The 20,787-nt window shown below is 39.2% G+C and overlaps 2 protein-coding genes across 3 annotated transcripts in view; one reads left to right on the top strand and one right to left on the bottom strand.

The window, feature by feature from the left end:
* Positions 1-12,940, top strand: part of HOOK1 (hook microtubule tethering protein 1) — a 67,435-nt gene extending 54,495 nt beyond the window's left edge. For both annotated transcript variants that reach the window (XM_056122355.1, XM_056122354.1), the window contains 5 exons: positions 107-189; positions 814-914; positions 2,989-3,090; positions 6,652-6,720; positions 10,182-12,940. In XM_056122355.1, the coding sequence (XP_055978330.1) occupies positions 107-189; positions 814-914; positions 2,989-3,090; positions 6,652-6,720; positions 10,182-10,355 (529 nt within the window). In that variant the 3' untranslated portion in view covers positions 10,356-12,940. The remainder of the gene's footprint in view (positions 1-106; positions 190-813; positions 915-2,988; positions 3,091-6,651; positions 6,721-10,181) is intronic.
* Positions 12,941-18,711: 5,771 nt separating this feature from the next.
* The window catches only part of LOC130031062 (cytochrome P450 2J2-like), a 36,439-nt gene continuing 34,363 nt past the window's right edge, over positions 18,712-20,787 (bottom strand). Inside the window, exon 9 of the mRNA XM_056122302.1 lies at positions 18,712-19,906. Coding sequence (XP_055978277.1) covers positions 19,728-19,906 — 179 coding nt within the window. The 3' untranslated portion in view covers positions 18,712-19,727. The remainder of the gene's footprint in view (positions 19,907-20,787) is intronic.

The following is a 20,787-nucleotide window of genomic DNA, read 5'->3' as shown; positions in this document are numbered from 1 at the left end:
GAAAGTTAACTTCTTCATATTTCATGAATGTTAGGTGGCATAAGCCAGCTTTCAGTCTTAAGCCTTTTTTTTAACTTCAGAGCTCCGTGCTTTTTCTGCTACTTAGGGAAAAACTAACAGAGGTCCACGAAGAATTACAGAAGAAACAAGAGCTTATCGAAGATCTTCAGCCAGATGTAAATCAGAATGGTATGTAGTTCTAGTAGCTTGAATCAAACTATAGTTAAAGACTTGCCTCTTTTAATTGAAGGATATAAAACCTATGTGTATGTTTTTGGACTATGCAGAGGTACATATATTGCAAATAAGAATCACCATAGTTTTTAGTAATTTAATTAGTAGAAAGTTATCTGATATTAAAGCAATATTTTTTAAAAAATGAATTGATATATAGGAGTATCAAACATTGTATAATGTAGTAGAATTAATACTATGGAAGTGTAACTAACATGATTTAAAATCAGATTAAAATGAATTTTAAACATTTAAGTACAAGGAATCCTTTATTTTTTTCTTAAGATGACTGTATATATATTCTGAAATATATTTGTTTATTGAAATATCCCATAGGAGAAAATTAGTCATAGCAGATTATAGATATTTTAAGGAAAAATGTGGTAAAGAACCTGTTGACATACTGGTTGCTCAAAAGTTTAAAAGTTCAGTACAAGGAATAAGTGAAAAGTTTCTTAAATTTCTCTCAATCTCTATAAAATAAACCATGAGTAGTATGTTTGTGTTTTTGTGTCTAAGGAGGACATACTTTAGATAGTCAGTAATTGGTCAAGTCCTATTTTTGTTTTCGAATAACAGTCCAGAAGATCAGTGAACTTGAAGCGGCTCTTCAGAAGAAAGACGAAGATATGAAAGCAATGGAGGAAAGATACAAAATGTACTTGGAAAAAGCAAGAAACGTGAGTCTCTCATCATTCCTAACATACCTCCTTGACCCGCATTCTACTCAGGTCCATTGTCACCAGCCACACTTACTCTAGTGTCGGGACTGGCTCACCCACCTCCCCAACTCTCTCGCCTGTCAGCATCCTGTGGGTTGGGGTTCGCTCTGTCAGAACTCCCTCTCTTTCCTCACAGCTCGTCATCTTCAGAATAAAACACACTCATGGCCTAATGTGGCCAGTTACATCAGGGACTGTAGTGACCCCATTAGAAGAGAACAGCTTACGGAAGCATTTGTTCTCAGTGGAAACGGATATTTGGGGAAAGTTTAGCTTTGCAAAATTGTGTTAGCATTTGGTGTTGATTACGTGTTAAGTTTACCAGACTTATTATTAATAATAATTTACCAGACTTATTACTTACCAGAAAAAATTATTTTTCCTTTTATTTCATACTTTTCTCCAATATCTATTAAGTACAATTCTTAGAAAGTTTTTTTATTTCCATGAGTAGCATGCATTTTTTAGTAAACTGTAAGTATTCTTTTAGAGATTGTAAACATAATCTTTTCTACTTACTATAGGAGGTAATTTTATAAATGAAAGTAAAATATGACTAAGTCATTTGTCATTTTCTTATTTTTATTTTTTATAGTATTTAATAATTACACTGAAAATAGTTGTACAGCAACAGATAAAAGCCAAGATCCCAAGGATAACTGGGTAGAGCCTTGCTTCTTGATAACTTGAAATGCAGCTCTGGGACTGTGCGGGCTCTGCTAAACCCTCATTCCAAGGCTTGTTCTTTTCACCAAGGTTTCCTAGGTCACTGGACATCGCCTGACTCATAGACAAAGACAGCAGTGTAGATTAGCTGGGAGTATTGTCACCAGTCAGGTCTGCAAAGAATACAGACCATGCTACTCAGGACTCCAAGGAGGCACGCCGGGTTTGGCAAGCATCGAAACAGTCTAGTTTGTCATTCCGTTATGAAGCATAAATTCTTTTAGTAGAAAAAATGAAATGCAAGAAGACTCCCAGAAACAACTGCTGTTACCTTTTTGGTTGTAATTTTTTTTGGTAATAGTGCATTTTAACACTGCACATCATAGCTATGGTTGTGATCATGTAACATTTTCTTATGTTATAAGATGTCACTTAATGTATATTGATGCCTACTAAGTTAAACTCACGACCACACTTTTAATTTTACTTAGAGGTAAAGTATGATATTACAGTATTTTCTTCATAATTGAATTGTGATTTAAACTCTTTGCTATATCCCCTTTCCTGACAGGAAGTAGCAGGTTTTTCATACTGCTGCACCTTATCCACCTTTGTGCTGCCACGATCACACTTAGGGGTTTCAGATGAGATGCAGTTATTTGGGGGCTTATTGCCTTCTAGTCTTTCTCCTTTAGTTCTATGCATATAGAAGACATTTCCCTCTTTTTTTTTAAAGTAGATGTGTAACTCATATAAATGACTTTATTGGAAATGTAGTTTTTTGCTTACTCATAACTCACATATCTAAGTTGATTTCCTATTATACTGCTGACTGTAGGTAGTATCTCAACTTTGTAATGATACCTTTTTATTCAAATTACAGTAATTCACATAAATATCATTGGGCATCCAATGTTAACAGACAAAATATCTGAATCCTTTAATATCGATCATACCTATTGAATTGTACTAACTAGACTGTGACAGTAAGACATTTAGTAAGACTTTTTTGACGTATGCTTTCTGTGTACAATCAGCAAGTTTTTATAAACTTGGTGAACTTGTTTTAATTTTTCAGAACTCAATTCATATAAGTGTAACAAGAATTCTTTTAAGATCTCAGTGTGCCAATTTGACAAAATTAAATAACTACCCACTTACTGTGTCTTGGAGAAGGGAAATGTGATTTTTGAGATAATTCATTTTGCACTGAATTTTTATGCCGTTTAAAAATAGAGAAAAAATGATTTTTCTTTATATACCTAGGAAATTTCCTCTTAATGAAAATTTTATAGACTGTGTTTCTATTTCTCAGTATTAAATAAGATAATTTAAATTTAAAAGTATTTCTTTTTTCTTTAATTAGGTAATAAAAACATTAGATCCAAAATTAAATCCGGCGTCGGCTGAAATAATGCTACTTAGAAAGCAGTTGGCTGAGAAAGAAAGAAGAATTGAAATTCTGGAGGTAAAACTTTCATATTAATCTCCTCCTCTTCTGTGAAATTTGGTAGTTGATAAAGTATATTTGATATTTATGATCAAGATTCACAGAAAGTTAGGAATACCAGGGACTGTGGTAGAAATGTTTTGTTTTTAAAGATTTAAATCTCCAGTTTTATGTGAACTTTGTATATGCAGGTCGTATAAGCTGATGTTAAAAAGGTAGAAATGGGTATTCCTGAAGAAATACTCTTCATTTTTAAGAGTCTGTTCAAATGTTTCTTCTTGTATTAAGTTTCCTGATGGTCTTAGGCACATTTAGTTTTCTCTCCATAATGAGTTCATGTATTTTGAATTAAGTCATTGCTCCATAGCAGAGTTTTTCCTCTTTTGTTTTTTTCAAATTAGTTATTTTATCACGGTATCTGGACAAACTTGCAGGCTATCGAATGTAGCCTGCCCACAGGGCAGAGTCTGGCAAACTCCCCGTGTCGTACCAAATATGCCAAATACCAGTAACAATGATGGGTCTCATTCTCCTAAAGAGCCTTGAATATAATCTCAGGGCTAGGATGAAAGAGACGTTACTGGGGCCTGCTCGAGGCAATCGACGAATAACAGGATGATGAAATGAAAAAAAAATGAAAATCAAGGTATCATCGTTTACAGCAGTATTGATTTCGTTTTTTAAGGACTGTTTGAGACATGATTTACAAAGTTGGTCATAATACAGTTGTTTCAGGCAGACAGCATTCCAACACCAACCCCACTACCAATGCCCTCAGGCTTCCTCCCACCCCTGAGCCTGCCCACTTTGCATGTTTACAACAATTATACATATTACTTGCTCCAATAATACTCGAAAGGGATGACAAATAGCATTATCAGAAAATAAATCAGTAAATAAATCAGATAAGATTAATTGCTTATCTGATTTTAATCTTTCTTAACCTAGTAGAGAACAACTCTATGCACCATTAGTGAGTGCTAGGCTTTGCCACATGATGGGTAGTTTCTTCTGTCCTTAATAGGAATTCTTTTTTAAAAAAATTTTATTGAATCACTGTGATTCAATAATTTATACAGTTATAAAACTTTCAGTCATGCAATGATTGAACACTTGTCCCTCCACCAGTGTACATTTTCCCACCAATGTCCCCAGTATCCCTTCCGCCACCCCCACCCCATCCTACCCCCTGTCTCTGTGGCAGGCACCTTCCTTCTTACTCTCTCTCTACTTTGGGGCATCATGGTTTGCAATACAGATACTGAGAGGCCATCGTGTTTGGTCCTTAGTCTACTTTAGCACATATCTCCCATCCTGAGCTATCTCTCCAACCATCATTGACTTAATGGTCCCTTCTCCATCCCAACTAGCTTTTCCCCCATCACATGAGGCAGGCTTCCAATCTGCAGAATGATTCTCCTGGCCCTTGTCTCTACTGTCCTTAGGTGTCAGTCTCATATTATTTTATTTCATATTCCATAAATGAGTGCAGTCATCCTATGTCAGTCCATCTCTTTTCTGACCCATTTCACTCAGCGTGATACTCTCCATGTAATAGAAAATGCTTTTTTAAAAACTGATTTTAAGGCTCTCAGTCCCCTAAGCTGTTGCCTGTCCATGAAGCTCCATGTGGTTCCTGCAAGTCTGAATGATAATCTTGCTGAGTAGAGTATTGGTGAGGTGTTCACTTCATTGCATTTTTGTGCTTCATCCTTCCATATTCTTCAGGCTCACAGAGTCTCACTTGGTTGATCTGCTTTCCTTTATATATAAATTCCTTTTTCAATCCTGCCGCATTCAATATTCTATCTTTATCTTTGGATTTTGTAATTTTGAATATAATGTGTCTTGGAATTTTCCTGACTTGCTCGATTTTCACTTGCGACCATTTGGACCTCTTGAATCTCAGTGCCTGTAATCCTCAGCTCTGGGGATTCTTATTGATGATTTCATTAACTATTGTTTCTTCATCACATTTGCTTTCCTGTTCTTCAGGGACTCTGATGATTCTTACATTGTCATACACTGAGGATTTTATGGTGTTACTACGTTGGTGATCTTAGTTTATTGAGTTTGGTGGATTGAGTTTGGTGCTCCCTCTCACCATTCCTGTGGGCCATTGATTGATGTGTTCATTATACACCCTGTGAACAGGGAGAAAGTTCAAGTAATGCAGGAAATTCTCTGTCCTCTTTCTCAGTGAGCCTCTGCCTTGAGTGGGTATAAACCAGAACAACGGCATCTTATTGTGGCTACACTCAAATGCTTCAAGATTATATATTTTTTTAAATTTTTATTAGTGAGACATCATGAAGTACAGTTGTAGACTTACAAATTTTTGTGCCTGGGTTTCAATTATACAATGATCAAATACCCATGCCTCTACCAAGTGCCCATTTCCTACCACCACGGATCCCAGTATCCCTTCCATCCTCCATCCCCCCCATCCCACCCTGCCTCTGTGGCAGGGCATTCCCTTTTGTTCTCTCTCTCTTATTGGGTGTTGTGGTTTGCAAAAGAGGCAATGGGTGACAGTCATGTTTGGTCTTATGCTTTTCCTATCCTGGGAGGATCCTCCCAACACCCTTTATTTGGTGTTCCCTTCTCTATCTGAGCTCCCTTTTCCCTAGCATGTGTGGTTGGCCTCCAAGTCATGGAGTAAAATTCCTGGTACTAATCTCGGCCATTCTTAGGTTTTATATCGCATTGTCACACTATCCTCCCGTTGTTCATTGATTTTACTCTAGCGGGCCCAGTAACGTCTCCGTTGTGAGACTTGTTGTTACTGTGTTTGGCATATCAAACACATCATGGGTAGCTTGCCAGGCTTTGCCATGAGAGCGAGATACTCTTGGTAGTTTGCCAGGCTCTCCAAGAGGGGCGGAGGAATCAAACCCCGCTTGGCCGGCCTGGCTGTGCACAAGGCAGACACCCTACTTGCTGTGCTATCGCTCCAAATATGGTACTCAACAAAACTTCTTGGTGTACAGGACACCAAGAAATGTGGTGGAAATTCATACTAGGCCTTTATAGGAAATTGTAAAGAATTTTTTTTTTTTTTTGCTTTTTGGGTCACACCTGGCAATGCACAGGATTTACTCCTGGCTCTGCACTCAGGAATTACTCCTGGTGGTGCTCAGGGGACCATATGGGATGCTGGGAATCGAACCTGGGTCGGCCGCATGCAAGGCAAACGCCCTACCCACTGTGCTATTGCTCCAGCCCCGGAAATTGTAAAGGATTCTTTCTACTACATCTTCTTGCCTTGATTTCAACTCCTCTATAGGACAAATCTGCTTTGACCTGGACCATTTGTTGCTTTTCTCCTCTCATTGAAGCCATATCATAAGGATCTCTAGTCTTTTTGTGATTTAATATCTGTTTTACCTGTAAAATTCCTTGAATATTTACTAGTTTTATTCTTATGTTTTTTCTAAAGCTGTTGTGCATATTTCTCCACAAGTCAGTTTACATTTCGAATATACCGTAGTGTTTTTTCAGATTCAGTTAATGGGTTTAGTGAAAAAATTTACTCGCAATTAGTGGAATTCACATTGTCCTTGTGGTTTTTTTTTCCAGAGTGAATGTAAAGTAGCAAAATTCCGTGATTATGAAGAAAAACTCATTGTTTCTGCCTGGTATAATAAGGTGAGTGGAAACGGTCCAATGACAGGAAGTTTGTAACAGTGCTTTTCATATATGCCACAAATCAGCAAATCGAAATATTTACATATAAAACTGAATAAAGGGGCCATAGAGGGAGAAGAGTGGGTAAGGTACTTGCCTTGTAGGATTCGATCCCCAAAACTACATATGATCCCCTGAGCCCACCAGGAATAATCTCTTGAGTGAGGAGTCAAGAGTAAACCCTGAATACCACCAAATTTGGCCTCAAAACAAGTGAAAAAAACTGAATACCACTTACCTTGATTATATGTGTTGCATTGTGGCATTTTCTGTTGCGATCTTTTTTTTTTAATGTTCATTATCCAGTTCTAGTACTTAAACATTTATCATTTCATTTTGATGTTTATAGTCACTAAAAAATGTTTTTGTGACTCAACAAATTTTACACATGAAGTATACACATAATAATTAAGAAATATATTTTTCTCTTATTTGAGCTAATTAAAACAAGTGATTCAGCTCTATAAAGGGTTTCCATAGAAATGTGGATATGTTTGTATTCTGGCTAATGTCAGATCAAGTGTATCTGAAACTACACATTTATTGTAATATCCTCTAAGCTCATATGTCCTTAAATATATTGCTTTTTATTCAGATATACTCCAATAAATTTCTGTCCTAGTAAGGAGAAAGAAGAAAATAGCATAAAAGTTTTTAACTAGAAATTGAGCTCCCATTTGACCCAGCAATACCACTCCTGGGAATATACCCCGGGGACGCAAAAAAGTATAGTCGAAGCGACACCTGCAGTTGTCTGTTCATTGCAGCACTGTTTACAATAGCTAGAATCTGGAAAAAACCTGAATGCCCGAGAACAGATGACTGGTTAAAGAAATTTTGGTACATCTACACAATGGAGTACTAGGCAGCTGTTAGAAAAGATGTAGTCATGAAATTTACATACAAGTGGTACTACATGGAAAGTATCATGCTAAGTGAAATGAGTCAGAAAGAGAGGGATAGACATAGAAAGATTGCATTCATCTGGGGAACATAAAGTAACAAAATAGGAGACTAACACCCAAGAATAGCCGAGATAAATACCAGGGGGTTTACTCCATGGCTTGGAGGCCAGCTTCACACTCTAGGGGTAAATGCAGCCTAGATGTAGAAGGGAGCACCAAATGGGGGGTATTGGGAGGATCCCCCCAGGATGGGAGAAGCATGCTGAAAGTAGACTCTAGGCCGAACATAATTGCCACTCGGTGCCTCTTTTGCAGGCCACAGCACCCAAAAGGAGAGAGAAAACAAAAGGGAATACCCTGCCACAGAGGCAGGGTGGGATGGGGGGGGGGGGTTGAGGGGTATGGGAGGGATACTGGGACTAGTGGAGGTGGAGAATGGGCACTGGTGGAGGGACGGGCACTTGATCATTGTACAACGGAAACCCAAGCACAAAAATTTGTAAGTTTACAACTGTACCTCATGGTGTTTCACTAATAATTAAAAAAAAAGTTTTAGCTATTCTCAGCCAACCGGGTAAGTGGTTCATTGTAAGGGACACAGGATGTGATGCTGAACCTCTCAGACCCCGAGGTTCTGGGAATCGCAGGCCACTCCAGCAGTGCTCCAGCGCTGCACTGAACAATGTTCAGAGGACCGGGTAGTACTGGGATGTTAAACAGGAACAGTCACTGACCTTAACCCCTGTAATATATCTCTCACCCCTGTATAAAAAATTTAAATATATTTGTTTTTTATTCTTAGTACCAGTGAGCCGCCCCTCTCGGAGAGCCTGGCAAGCTACCGAGAGTATCTCGTCCACACGGCAGAGCCTGGCAAGCTCCCCGTGACGTATTTGATATGCCAGACACAGTAACAACAAAGTCTCCAATGGAGACATTACTGGGCCCGCTCGAGCAAATCGATGAACAATGGGAGGACAGTGACAGTACCAGTGAGATATTTTCAAAAGTAGCAGTATTCCATGGGATGCAATCTTTGGGATTATACTGTTAATTTGAGTACATAATGCAGCTTTGACCGTACCTTCACTGCTGCTTATTTATTTCTAGGGGATATCAGCACACAGAATGTCAAACATGCCTTATTCTTTCATGCCACCAGACTTCTGGTCTGTGCTTTCTGTCTCTCCCTCCCACCCCCCCTCCTTCCCCCTCCCTGGTGGTTTCTCAGTTTGATAAAATCTGGCTGTATTTAGCCAGGTCTTGAAGGAAATTGTGTCTGAAGTCTTTGTAGATTGTCCCCCTTTCCCATCCCCACACTATTTGGTCATCTTGGTTAAAGGTCTTTGTTTTCCTGTCACCACTTTAGAAATATAAAGAATCAAAAAGATTACAGCCAGTTAGAGCACGATTTATTCAGTTTTTAACTATATTTTTTTATAAGATTTAAATGCTTTTATGCATTGTACAACTACTAATGTTGCTGGTAATGCAGTAAAAGTTATATCCTGTTGTCAAATGAGAGACACAATGAATCCACTTGCTAAGAAACCCATCAGCTATGACAATAATTTGTCATTTATCAATATATTGGTCAATAATAGCATATTTGAGCACTCTTGTGTTTTTAAAAACTTGGTGTGTGTCAGAGACATGTTAAAGTGCAGTTAGTTCAATTCACCTGCAAAGATTATGACTCAGTAAGTACAGGCAGTCTGCAGGTAGAATTTGTGTTTCTGACAGATTCCTAATGCAGTGACCATATTGAGAACAATGGATATTAGGTTTGCTTGGCGTGCTCTGCCTGCTCATAGTAAATGGAGTGATGGTCCAAACACAACATTTGCTTTGACACTTTGTTATTTTTATAATTAAGCTTAATTCTGAACATTATTCTTAGCTACTTTTTCCTAATGATTTCAAATTTAGTCTTTGAATGGAGAAATTAGGTTTTATGCTTTGACGGATGTCTCCTAACTAACCTTACCATTAGATTAATTAGCTTCTGCTTTTGTGTTTTGTTTGTTTTTGTTTGTTTCTAGACCACACTTGCTGGTGCTTAGGGGCTGGGGTTGGAGGCACCATGCGGTGCTGGGAACGGAACTCAGGGCTCTCAGATGCGAAGCACTCACCACTCCATCCCTGTTGTACCCTCTCTCATGCCTGAGCTGACAAACTTCTCAATCCTTATTTGGGCCCAATCACAAGGAAAACAGCCTTTTATGGGAATTTTTTTAAAAGAATTTTATTTTATTTTGCTTTTTGGGTCACACCCAGTGATGTTCAGGGGTTACTCCTGGCTCTGCACTCAGGAATCTCTCCTGGCAGTCCTTCAGGGACCATATGGGATGCTAGGGATTGAACCTGGTTCAGATGCGTGCAAGGCAAACGCCTTACCCATGGTGCTATCGCTCCAGGCCCTGTGGGATTGTTTTGAGGATTATACAGCTCTGTGTTTGTGACGAGCACTTTGCAACCCTAAGTAGTAATGCAACTCATTCCTTCGTTTTCGTTCAGAGTCTGGCGTTCCAGAAGCTAGGCATGGAGTCTAGACTTGTGAGCGGCTATGGCGCGGGCAAGGACTCTGGGGCTTGCGCTCCTCCGGCACGGTCATTCTTGGCACAGCAGCGGCACATCACCAACACCAGAAGAAATCTCTCTGTTAAAGTTCCTGCCGCAACAACCGATTAAACTGCAGAAGAAAAAACTAAAATAGAAGTGCCCTTAAACTATTTCTTATCTTTCAACTAACTACCAATTGAAAAAGAAGTTTGTAACACTTATTAATCAGCTATTTTAAAATCAAAATGCATGAAATTTATTTTACCAGCTGCTTTCAAAAAAAGTAGAATTGGCAATTTCTCTGAGAGAGCACATTTAAATAACTGAAAAAATGTAGTTAGGCACTCATCTCAAGCAAACCTGTGTCTTTTGAGAGTATTATTTCAAATTGACTGTATATTTTAGTGTCTTCAGTTATACAAGTAACTTAGAACTTGGTTGATCTGCAGTATGTAATTAGTAATATGTAATCAAAAAATTATATCAGTATTTATTATTTGGGCCCCTATTGGTATGCACCCAGAGCAAACTATAGGAGAGTTATATTTTTGACTTAATATTTAAAATGTTTTTCTTCCATTCTCTAATACTAGTTCTGTAGTTGAGTCAGGTATGTTTTATCATGTGATTGAAGACATATCATTTGGAAGATTTGACTATTGAAAAGATTTTTCTATAATAAAAGTGACTAAAACTTTTGCAGATTTAGAAGAGGTTATAGTTTTTCTATGTACTCACTTATTGAAGGACTTCTGGATGGAAGTCTTATGTACCTTCATATCTTCATAGCATTTTTAAACTGTCAGGAGATATAAACTGAAAGTTGTAAGAGATGGTATTCTGAAGGAAAGCAAACTGAAAAATATACTTTGTGTAATTCATCTACACTTCTAGCATAATGAAGATCACAGTTATATAAAAACAAAATTATCAGGTAAAGAAAAAAAGTGAATAGTTTCACATCTTCTTTGAAAGAAGATGGTAGGATAATGAAGCAATTGGGAGCCTATTTTTACTTGCTAGTCAAGGTAATCTTTCTTGAGCTGAATTTATGAGATCTACTTCATTTCTGCCCCCAAATCTTACTTTCTCGTGTGTTTCCTCTAATTTGGTGGGGGCGGGGGTTAAGAGTCATACTTTGAAATAGTAATTTAGTTGAGTTCAATCTGTCCTGTAGAATATTGTAGCCATAATACGTGAAAATTTTCATTACATTTTAAATGCTGAGGAACCTCATATAACTAGTGGCTACAGTGTTGTACAGTATCAATGTAGATTTATTTCCATATTGCAGAAAGTTCATTTGGACAGCACCTTACTAATCCTTTTTTTTATAAAAACTTGTGAATTCTCTGATATTAGACCATGAAAAATGGAAAGAAGAGAAATGTTTCCATTTCAGGTATGAAAAGGAAAGTAATTTTGACCCTAGCTAGTATCTTGCATTCCTTGTGGCTGAAAACCTTAGGTTATATCCAAAGTTAATTTTTGCAATGCTGTTCAGTAATTGCACACTTATCAGCATATGTCTAGACCAGGGGTGAGTAAAAGTTCTGGGAAGAAACAGGAAGCAAGCATGTCAGTAGAACTTTAGATTTTGTGAGCATTTATCTGGAACAGGTACTTAACTTTGTCTTACCTCTGGGCAGAACAGCCAGACATATGTGAACAGAATGGATCTGGCTGTCTCAATTATGATTTTCAGAAATGGATGGGAAGCTGGAATTGACCTGTAGGCTGTAGACCTGGCCAGGGTTTTCTTTGCAAATATGAGTATTGTTTCACTTACAGTATTATTCATTTAAATACTTGGATTTTAGATTTTCTACCAGTAAACTTTTTAATTATTGAAAATATAAGAATTTTATATTGTATTTGGGTTTCTTAGGTTACAGAATGTGTTTGACTCTTGTTTTGTCAGGATTTCTTCTGTTGACTACCTCTTAGAATTTGGTGTTTTTACCAATGTGATTATACTGTCAGTTTTTATTTTCGTATATTCTTGTAGTCTCTGATTGCTTGTGATTTTTAGTGTTATGAAGTAAGTTTTGCATGGTGATTAGAATTTTCTAAACATCAAGCCATTTTAGTATGTTTTGGGCAGTGTAACACATCTGTTCCTTTAGTGTTTACCACTTGATTACAATTGGGGTTTTATAAGTCCTTCAAACTTCCTTTTATTAAAATTTATTGGGAAACATCAATTTCAATAAATTAGTATTTTCACAGTTCTATTGCTCACAAACTTTTGATGTTATAATTTGAATTTTGAAACAGTTCATGAATAAAAACATAATACTAGATTCTTTTTTTCTTAATAGAGAAAAAAGAATATTTTATAATTTATCACTTCTGGTTGAAACATAAAAACTAAAAATACTAATAATATATAAGTATTTATACAAAACTAATAAAAAAGTTCTGTATTCTTGTGATGAACATACAAAAATGAACTGATCAGAAGTGAGATTCTTTTCCACATCTGGTTAATGTAGTGAGATCAGCACCCTGTGGGTAGGAAAGCTTTATAAATATTTATCATGAGCCATGACTTATACATATCTGTGTTGTCTGTGTGACTTGATTTGCACAAACAATGGAAGAGAAATTCAGCTTTATCAATCAATGAATTGAATGTCCTATTGATAATAAAGTCAAACCACAGACCAATTTGAACAAAATCCTCTTCCTACTAGAAATGAAATATATATATATATACACACACATATATATATACACACACACACATAAAAGCAGTAATGTTTATCCTGAGATTAAATGTACTGAGAATATTTTAACTATTTTCCCAATGACTAATGCTTTTGAACTTTTAATGAGTTAGTGTAGATTAAGAATGAATGTTTGTCTACAAAAATTATAATCTGGTTGTCTCTTTGAAGATTCTGTCATCCCCTAACTGTAGTGGAGACTAGAATCTGAAACGATGATTCTTTCTTTATCCTTGTTTCTGTATAGCTGCATATCTGGACCGTGGAGTGACTTTTAGGGAACCTGACCTTTCTTGTTTGGGTCTCTATCTGTGTATCAGTAACATTCCCATTTAAAAATGTGTGTACATGATTGTATGCACGCACTATTGTTGTGAACCTGTACGTTGCACAAAAGTTTGAAAATTTGTAAGGTAAAACTGTAAAACAAAAGTGTGCTGTTAAACTTTGATGTAACTGAAGTGGAATCTTTAGTTTATAAAAGGTTCTTTCTATTTTCTATGGCAAAGACTTTGACACTTGAAAAATAGAAGCAATATTTGATTTATTTTTATAATTAGGATATTATTTTAAATAAATGATTGTCTAATAGTAATTGTGATGTTTTAAGTAGATTTCTGATTCTCTGATGATTATAATGGATTTTTTAATTGGAATAAGAACTATTTCATTGCTGCTTTGAATAAAGGAATTAAAATATGTACTCTGGTAAGAAACATAATTACTTTTTTTTTCTTTTTGGGTCACACCCGGTGATGCTCAGGAGTTACTCCTGACTCTGCACTCAGGGATCATTCCTGGCGGTGCTCGGGGGACCCTATGGGATGCTCGGAATCAAACCCGGGTCAGCAGCGTGCATGGCAAATGCCCTACCCACTGTGCTATCACTCCAGCCCTGAAACGTAATCACATTAACTCTTCAAATTTTGTTTTCATTCTGGGCTTCTTTTTGGTGAGAACAAGATCTATAAAAATTATTTTTTTGTCAGGATTTTGTATGTCTCCAATTTTATTCCTGGAATCTAGACAATTCTAAATTTTGTAGATTCCACCATATTTCTGGGTTTTCTTTGGTGAAAGTTTTTTATCATTCAATATCCCTTCTTCCTTTGTTTAGTAATAGTACCACTATCCATTTCTGTTTTTTGTATCCTGGGTAAGGGCAGCAGCATTAACTAAGTTCCAGGTCCTGCAGTGCACACAGCAGTGATGTCCGTGGTGTCTGCTGATAAAGCAGTCTTGCCACATGCCAGAGGGCAGCCCTCAGGGACAGCAGAGCAACAACTGGGAAAAAGGAGTCTGGATTCCTGCAGTCATCTCTATTCAGTCAACTATAGACTTACTGTACAGATTTGAATTGCTTAATCACATTTTAATTTTTTTTATATTTTGGAGAGGGTATTGGGGCCAGACCTGGTATGTTTAGGAACTCCTGGCTCTGTGCTTAGGGATCACTCCTAGCAGTGCTCAAGGGCCATCAGTTGTGCTAGAGATTGAACCTGAGTCAGTCTCATGCAAGGCAAATACCTTTACCCCCTGTACTGTTCCCCCTATTCCAAATCACTTTTTAAACCTAATTTATTTGAAATTGATTTCTTTTAGAATCTTTCCAGCAACTTGTAAAACTAAATTTTTTAAAAGTTTAGGAAGTATATGTTCTTGAAACATGTTTTGAAAGGTTTAATTCTGACATTACTGGATGTTCAATGAATAACTTGTTTAATAATCACAGAAATGAATAGGCTAGATAAGTAAAAGTGAAGACAAATGTGAAGTCATAATTCACTTCAGGTAGACCCCTGCTATAACCTCAAACTAAGATTACTCTCATTTATTGTTTATCTTCCCCATTCCTTCAATCTTTATTATATGATTATTCTATAAACTTTGCGAGGGCTCTTCCAAATTATTCATCATTAGCAAACCTCATCCAGCTAGTACATATTTGTCAACTTTGGAAGGTACAATGTCAAGTGCATGGGTGTGTCCCAGGGAGAGGTGAAATAGAAACAACCCCAACTGTTAAAGGATGAAGTTTGCTAATGCTGAAAGAAACATCTCTTAGAAATGCTGTCTTGATGCTCTGAAAAAATGAGAGTGCACTGGAAGGTAATTCTGAATAAGTAAGAAATCATAAGACTAGGATCTTAACTTTATCCCCACCATTCACCAGCTCATACCTCTAAGCATCTTAAGTTTCATCACAAATTGTATTTTATACAACAGCTATATAGCATTGAAGTTGACCGTGTTGGTAGGATTGATGCTGGAATGCCATATACCTAAAATCTTATCAATAACTTTATAAATATACATTTTTTTTAATATGTGGAGAGCCATACACTCATAAAAACTGGGCTAGAGCAACAGTACAGAGTGTATAGTGTGATTGCTTTGATGTGGTAATCTGAGTTTAATCCTCTGCATCCTGTATGGTACCCAAGCCTCGCTAGGAGTGATCCCTGAGCATAGAGGAGTAAACCCTGAGCATCACTGGATGTAGTTCCCCAACCACCCCCACCCCCACCACCAAACAAAAACAAAACAGAACTGATGTGGGTTTTTAATTAGAAACAGCATAAGCCAGAATTTAATGGAAGGACATCTTCAAAGTCCTAAAAGAAAAAAACATTAAGATTGAATTCCTGGATTGAAATTATTCTTCAAAAATGATGACAAAATAAAGATCCTTGGTAAAATAAATAAATGTACAAAAAGAAAAGAAGGGAAAGGGCTGGAGCGGTAGCACAGCGGTAGGGCCTTTGCCTTGCGTGCAGCCAGCCCGGTCGACCCGGGTTCAATTCCTCCGCTCCTCTCGGAGAGCCCGGCAAGCTACCGAGAGTATCTCACCCATACAGCAAAGACTGGCAAGCTACTCATGATGTATTCAATATGCCAAACACAGTAACAAGTCTCAAAATGGAGACGTTACTGGGCCCACTTGAGCAAATCGATGAACAACGAGAGGACAGTGGCAGTGACAATGGCATGTAACACAAAAAGAAGGAAAGAACAGAATCCAGGACACAGTGCATTCCTCTGGTTTTTAAGAAAGGGCAACCAAGGGAGTGCAAAGGAGAATCAACCCTGGGCTTTGTCATGCAGTGGGTGATGAAGAAGTGAAAGAGACTTTCCTTTGTTTCCTTATCCTCTTTGAAAACCAGGACTGTAACTTCCTTTGTATGGTATGTCTGAGACCCCATTCCCACTCCCAGCAGCACTGGACGGAGGCACAGAGAAGTGATTCATGGGGCTGGGAAGGGAGGGTGATGCTGTGGGGTATGGGAAGAAAGCTTTTAACTTCGACCCTAATGTATCCCAGATCTGGGACAGCACAGGGCAGATAGGCTTCCAAGTGTGTCATTTCTGATCTTTTCCACCAAAAATTTTGTTTCTTACCTCCCACACCCTTGACTGAGAGGAAGCAGTAGAGGCTTACAGAGTTGTGTGGCTCAAATTAGAGTAAGTGGAGGGTGTTTGGAGGATCCTCCCAGGAGGGGAGATGCAGGTTGAAAGTAGACTGGACTGAACATGTTCGCCACTCAATGCCTCTTTTGCTGATCACAACACCCAGGAGGAGAGAGAGAACAAAAGGGAATGCCCTGCCACAGTGGCAGGGGGGGATGGGGGGATGGGAGGATGGGGGGGGAGGGATATTATCCTGGTGGTGGAAAATGGGCACTGGTGGAGGGATGGGTATTTGATCGTGGTATGACCGAGATCCAAGCACAAAAATTTGTAAATCTACAACTGTACCTCATGGTGTTTCACTAATAATAAAAAATAAATTAAAAAAAATAATTAGAGTAAGTGGTTGAGCAGGAACACAATTGGATGTCCCTGGACACTCAACCCTTCTGTTCTCAGCTCAGCAAGAAGACACACTGAGCATGAATTAGCCACGGAGAAAGAGATGGACAGTAGAGTGAGAGCTGTGGGTGCCCATTTCTAACTAAGATGCTTCATCTTTGTCCAAGGAAGCTGTCCTTGGACAGGGGATGCTTACGCAGCCCCTGCCCCCATTTGTGAATAGGCAGGACATTGTGAGGTATTATCTCTTCTGAACCCTCTCCTGATGCATGCAGTGCAGCTCAACTTGGCCTCTGCATATTTCTGCAGGAGTCTGTGTATTGAGTTCCTCCTCAGTTCTTTGGCCTGAAACCCAGTTTTATTTTCTTAGCTGTTTAAAGTTATTGATTACAGATCTGTGATTTACAGTACTGGTAATGATGGTTTCCCATGAAACATAATTCCAATACCATGCCCATAGCCAGTTCATCCACCTCCTCCTGTGGACCCCAAGCTTTTCCCTTTCAATTCCCTGCACTGACTCAATTGCATGGATCAGTTCTCATATTGTGCTGCCTTTGGCCCTTCAATGCTTTATTGTCTTTAAGTTCCACATGTCAGAGATCATTCTGTATCTATCCTTTTTTTCTTTTTGTTCTGGGACACACCCAGTCGTGCTCAAGCCTTACTCCTGACTCAGGGATCACTTCGGGTGATGCTTGGATGACCATATGGGGTGTTGAGAATCAAACCCCGTTTGGTGGTATGCAGACTTCTTGCTGTACTATGTCTCTGGCCCGTCTCTCTCTGATTTCAGCAGGATTCCTCCTGGTTCCATCCATTTTATTGCAAATTGCATAATTTTGTTCTTCCCTGGAGCTTCATTGTGATTATATACCACAACTGCTTGGTGCGCTCATCCACAGTTGGGATTTGGGTTATTTCCATATCTTGACTATTTACTAAGTGTGGCAATGAACATTATGAACATATATGGTGTGCATATATCCTTTCAAATCGGGGATAGATGTCAAGAAGTGGTATCATTGCTACAACCCAATTTTAAATGCATACTGCAGACTGTGTTTATCTTCGACTCGTTGAAAGAAAGGGAAGAAGAGAAACTTTCAAGCAGGAGATTTTACCAAATCTGTATCTTAATATCACAGAACATGTCATAGTCTTGCTTACTATAATCAAAGGAAGAGGGTCAGAGGATCTGGGGTTCCCAAATCAATGGGAAATAAAGAGTTACAGAAGCATTTATCGTACAGAATCTTTGTCAATGTTTTGGCAAGTATATATGTAGGTATGTTTTTCTCCGAGCTCTGAGGAAAAGGGGAGACATAAACAACCTGGTCTCTCTCTCTCTCCACACGCTCCCTTTCTCCCATCCCCCTTTTCCTTTTCTCCCTCCCTCTTTTCCTCCTTTGTTATGTCTTTCTTTGTTTAGCTCCCTTCTTTCTTTCTCTAGCCCCTTTCTGCGTCTCTTTATTCTCTCCCTCTTTCTCTTTCCTCTTCTTCCCTCTCTCTCTTCTTCTTGCTCCCTCTTTCTGTGTGCTATTTCCCTTCCCCCTCGTTCTTGTTCTTATTCTCTCATTCTGTCTCTCTCCCTCTCCAATACTCCTCTCTCTCCTGTTCCTGTTTCCATTTTACTTTCTAATAGTGTCAGTTGAATTGTGATTTTTCAGAGTCACCAACAAAGAAAGGGAAAAACCAAGATTTCCAGGATTTCATGACCCCCTTTTCCTCTCTCTCTCTCTCTCTCTCTCTCTGTCTCTCTCTCTCTCTCTCTCGCTTTTTGGTTCACACCCAGTGATGCTCAAGAGTTACTATTGGCTCTACACTCAGAATTTACTCCTGGCGGTGCTCAGGGAACCATATGGGACGCTGGAGATCGAACCCGGGTTGGCTGTGTGCAAGGCAAAGGCCCTACCTGCTGTACTATTGTTCCCACCTGCCTTTTGTTCTTAACTATTTAAATTACTCAGATCACACCACCATGGGGAAGTTCTCTATGGTTTGTTTCCTTTCCCTTGCCAGGTAAGAGTGTATTTGTGGTGTGTGTGTGTGTGTGTGTGTGTGTGTGTGTGTGTGTGTGTGTGTGTGTGATTGCTTACACACAGAAAAATCAGAGAGAATTCTGAAATTTCTGGTTTCCTGTGTAATAAAAATACTCAAATACTCTTAGGGCTCAGTTTAGGTTCAAATTGTTAATATTTGTTACCCCAAAACCTTACATTTTGTTTCAAAGAAAAAATAACTTTCACCACACAGTACAATACAAGGCAATTCGGAACTACAAGGCCAATAGAGTGTTTAAGGGGATGGGTTATCCTTAACGACAAAAGAGTTCCATGTGCTTCCCATATTGGCTTAATTGGGGTCACCCACTACCTGGTCCTCTCTATGGTTCCTTAGGTGAACCACAGAAATGGCTACTTCACGGGAACTGCAAATAAAACTGCTGACTTTGTTGAAGGCCTTGTTGGGGCAGGAACAAGAAAGATAGTGCCCAGGACTACAGTGTGAGGACCTTCAAGGCCAATATTGACTGGGGCAGCCCTGAGAGGGTCTGACTTCCGACTCCTCCCACCCCTCTATTCCCTGAGAGACCTGAGCCATCTTCACAGCCCACAGTGAAAATGTGCAAGAAAGAAAGCAACAGGTTCCAGCTGTCAGTTTCCAGACTGCTTTATGGTTTCTCAACCCCCTTAGAATTTATGACATGTTCAGATCCTTCATGAGTTCTTCATTAGAGAATCGTGACTCCTTTCATCTCCTGTGAGAAAGGATAAATCATTTATGGCTGCACTGGTGTGGACTCTGGAAAAACTGTGATTGGGTTGGGGGTGGGAGTTCCTCTGAGTCCACGTTCCCCATTTTCCTTCAGCACATCTTTCATTGTGGCTCCGGCTTCTGAGCAGACACAGCCTTCAGAGGTCACCCCTTCCCAGGGCCTTTTCCTCTCCTCCCTGGGTCTCTAGGCCCTGGGGAGAGCACAGATTCGGTATTTGACAGGGGCAATGGTGAGGCCCATCCTGAACTTCTGGCTCAGCTGCTCATTGTCTGGGGGCCTGAAGGTAAACTTCTGCATGAGCGAAGTGAAGAAAATAAACAATTCAGTCCTAGCCAACTGTTCTCCCAGGCATGCCCGCTTTCCTGCAAGACAAAAGCAAAACTCAAGTGAGGCTCGGTAAAGTCTTTCACCGCTTCCTGTGAGTCCTGCAGGAGGAAGGGCCTGCTCTAGGCTTTGTGTTAGGGACTCTGACAACCACCTGGGTTGATCAAAGACAGAATGTGGAATTCCAGAATCCCAACTCTGATGCCTATGGAGCCAGGCAGTGAGGCACAGAGTATAAGGTGTGAGACCAGAAAGGGACCTTGAACAAAAAGATTTCAAGATGAAAGGATATCACACATCACCGTCACGGTCCTCCCGTTGTTCATCGATTTGCTCGAGCGGGTTCAGTAACGTCTCCATTGGAGACTTTGTTGTTATTGTGTTTGGCATATCAAATACATCACGGGTAACTTGCCAGGCTCTGCCGTGCGGGCAAGATACTCTTAGTAGCTTGCCGGGCTCTCCGAGAGGGGCGGAGGAATCGAACTCGGGTCGGCCATATTGGCTGGGTGCAAGGCAAACGCCCTACCACTGTGCTATCGCTCCAGCCCATCAAACATCAAACAAAGCAAAAGCTGACAAACAAACTACAAAATGGCGTTCTAATCTTTGTAACTGCCTGGATGGAGGACAGCAAGGTAGTGATGGCTCCTTGCATATCTCTACAGACTGGACTGCAAAAGGAATCACTGTAACGTGCTGAGAAGAGGGAAAGCAGAAAAGCATCCCTTCAGATAGGTGTTTCATTCATGGTGCCTGCATCAGAGAAGGGTGCCTCCCCACCAACTCCTCTGGAGAGAAGAATCCAGCAGTAACCAAAAGTCGTGAAAGTAGACTACCAAGAGTTCAATGCTCCTTGACCACACTCTAGCAAAACTCATTTACATAGAGAGCCCCATGTGGGGGTGTTTGGGAAAAC

The sequence above is a fragment of the Sorex fumeus genome, unplaced genomic scaffold (assembly GCF_029834395.1).
Source record: "Sorex fumeus unplaced genomic scaffold, SorFum_2.1 ptg000045l, whole genome shotgun sequence".
In the NCBI taxonomy this organism is placed as follows: Eukaryota; Metazoa; Chordata; class Mammalia; order Eulipotyphla; family Soricidae; genus Sorex; species Sorex fumeus.
The sequence above is the reverse complement of the archived record's forward strand: the minus strand, read 5'-3'. Positions and strand labels throughout refer to the sequence as shown.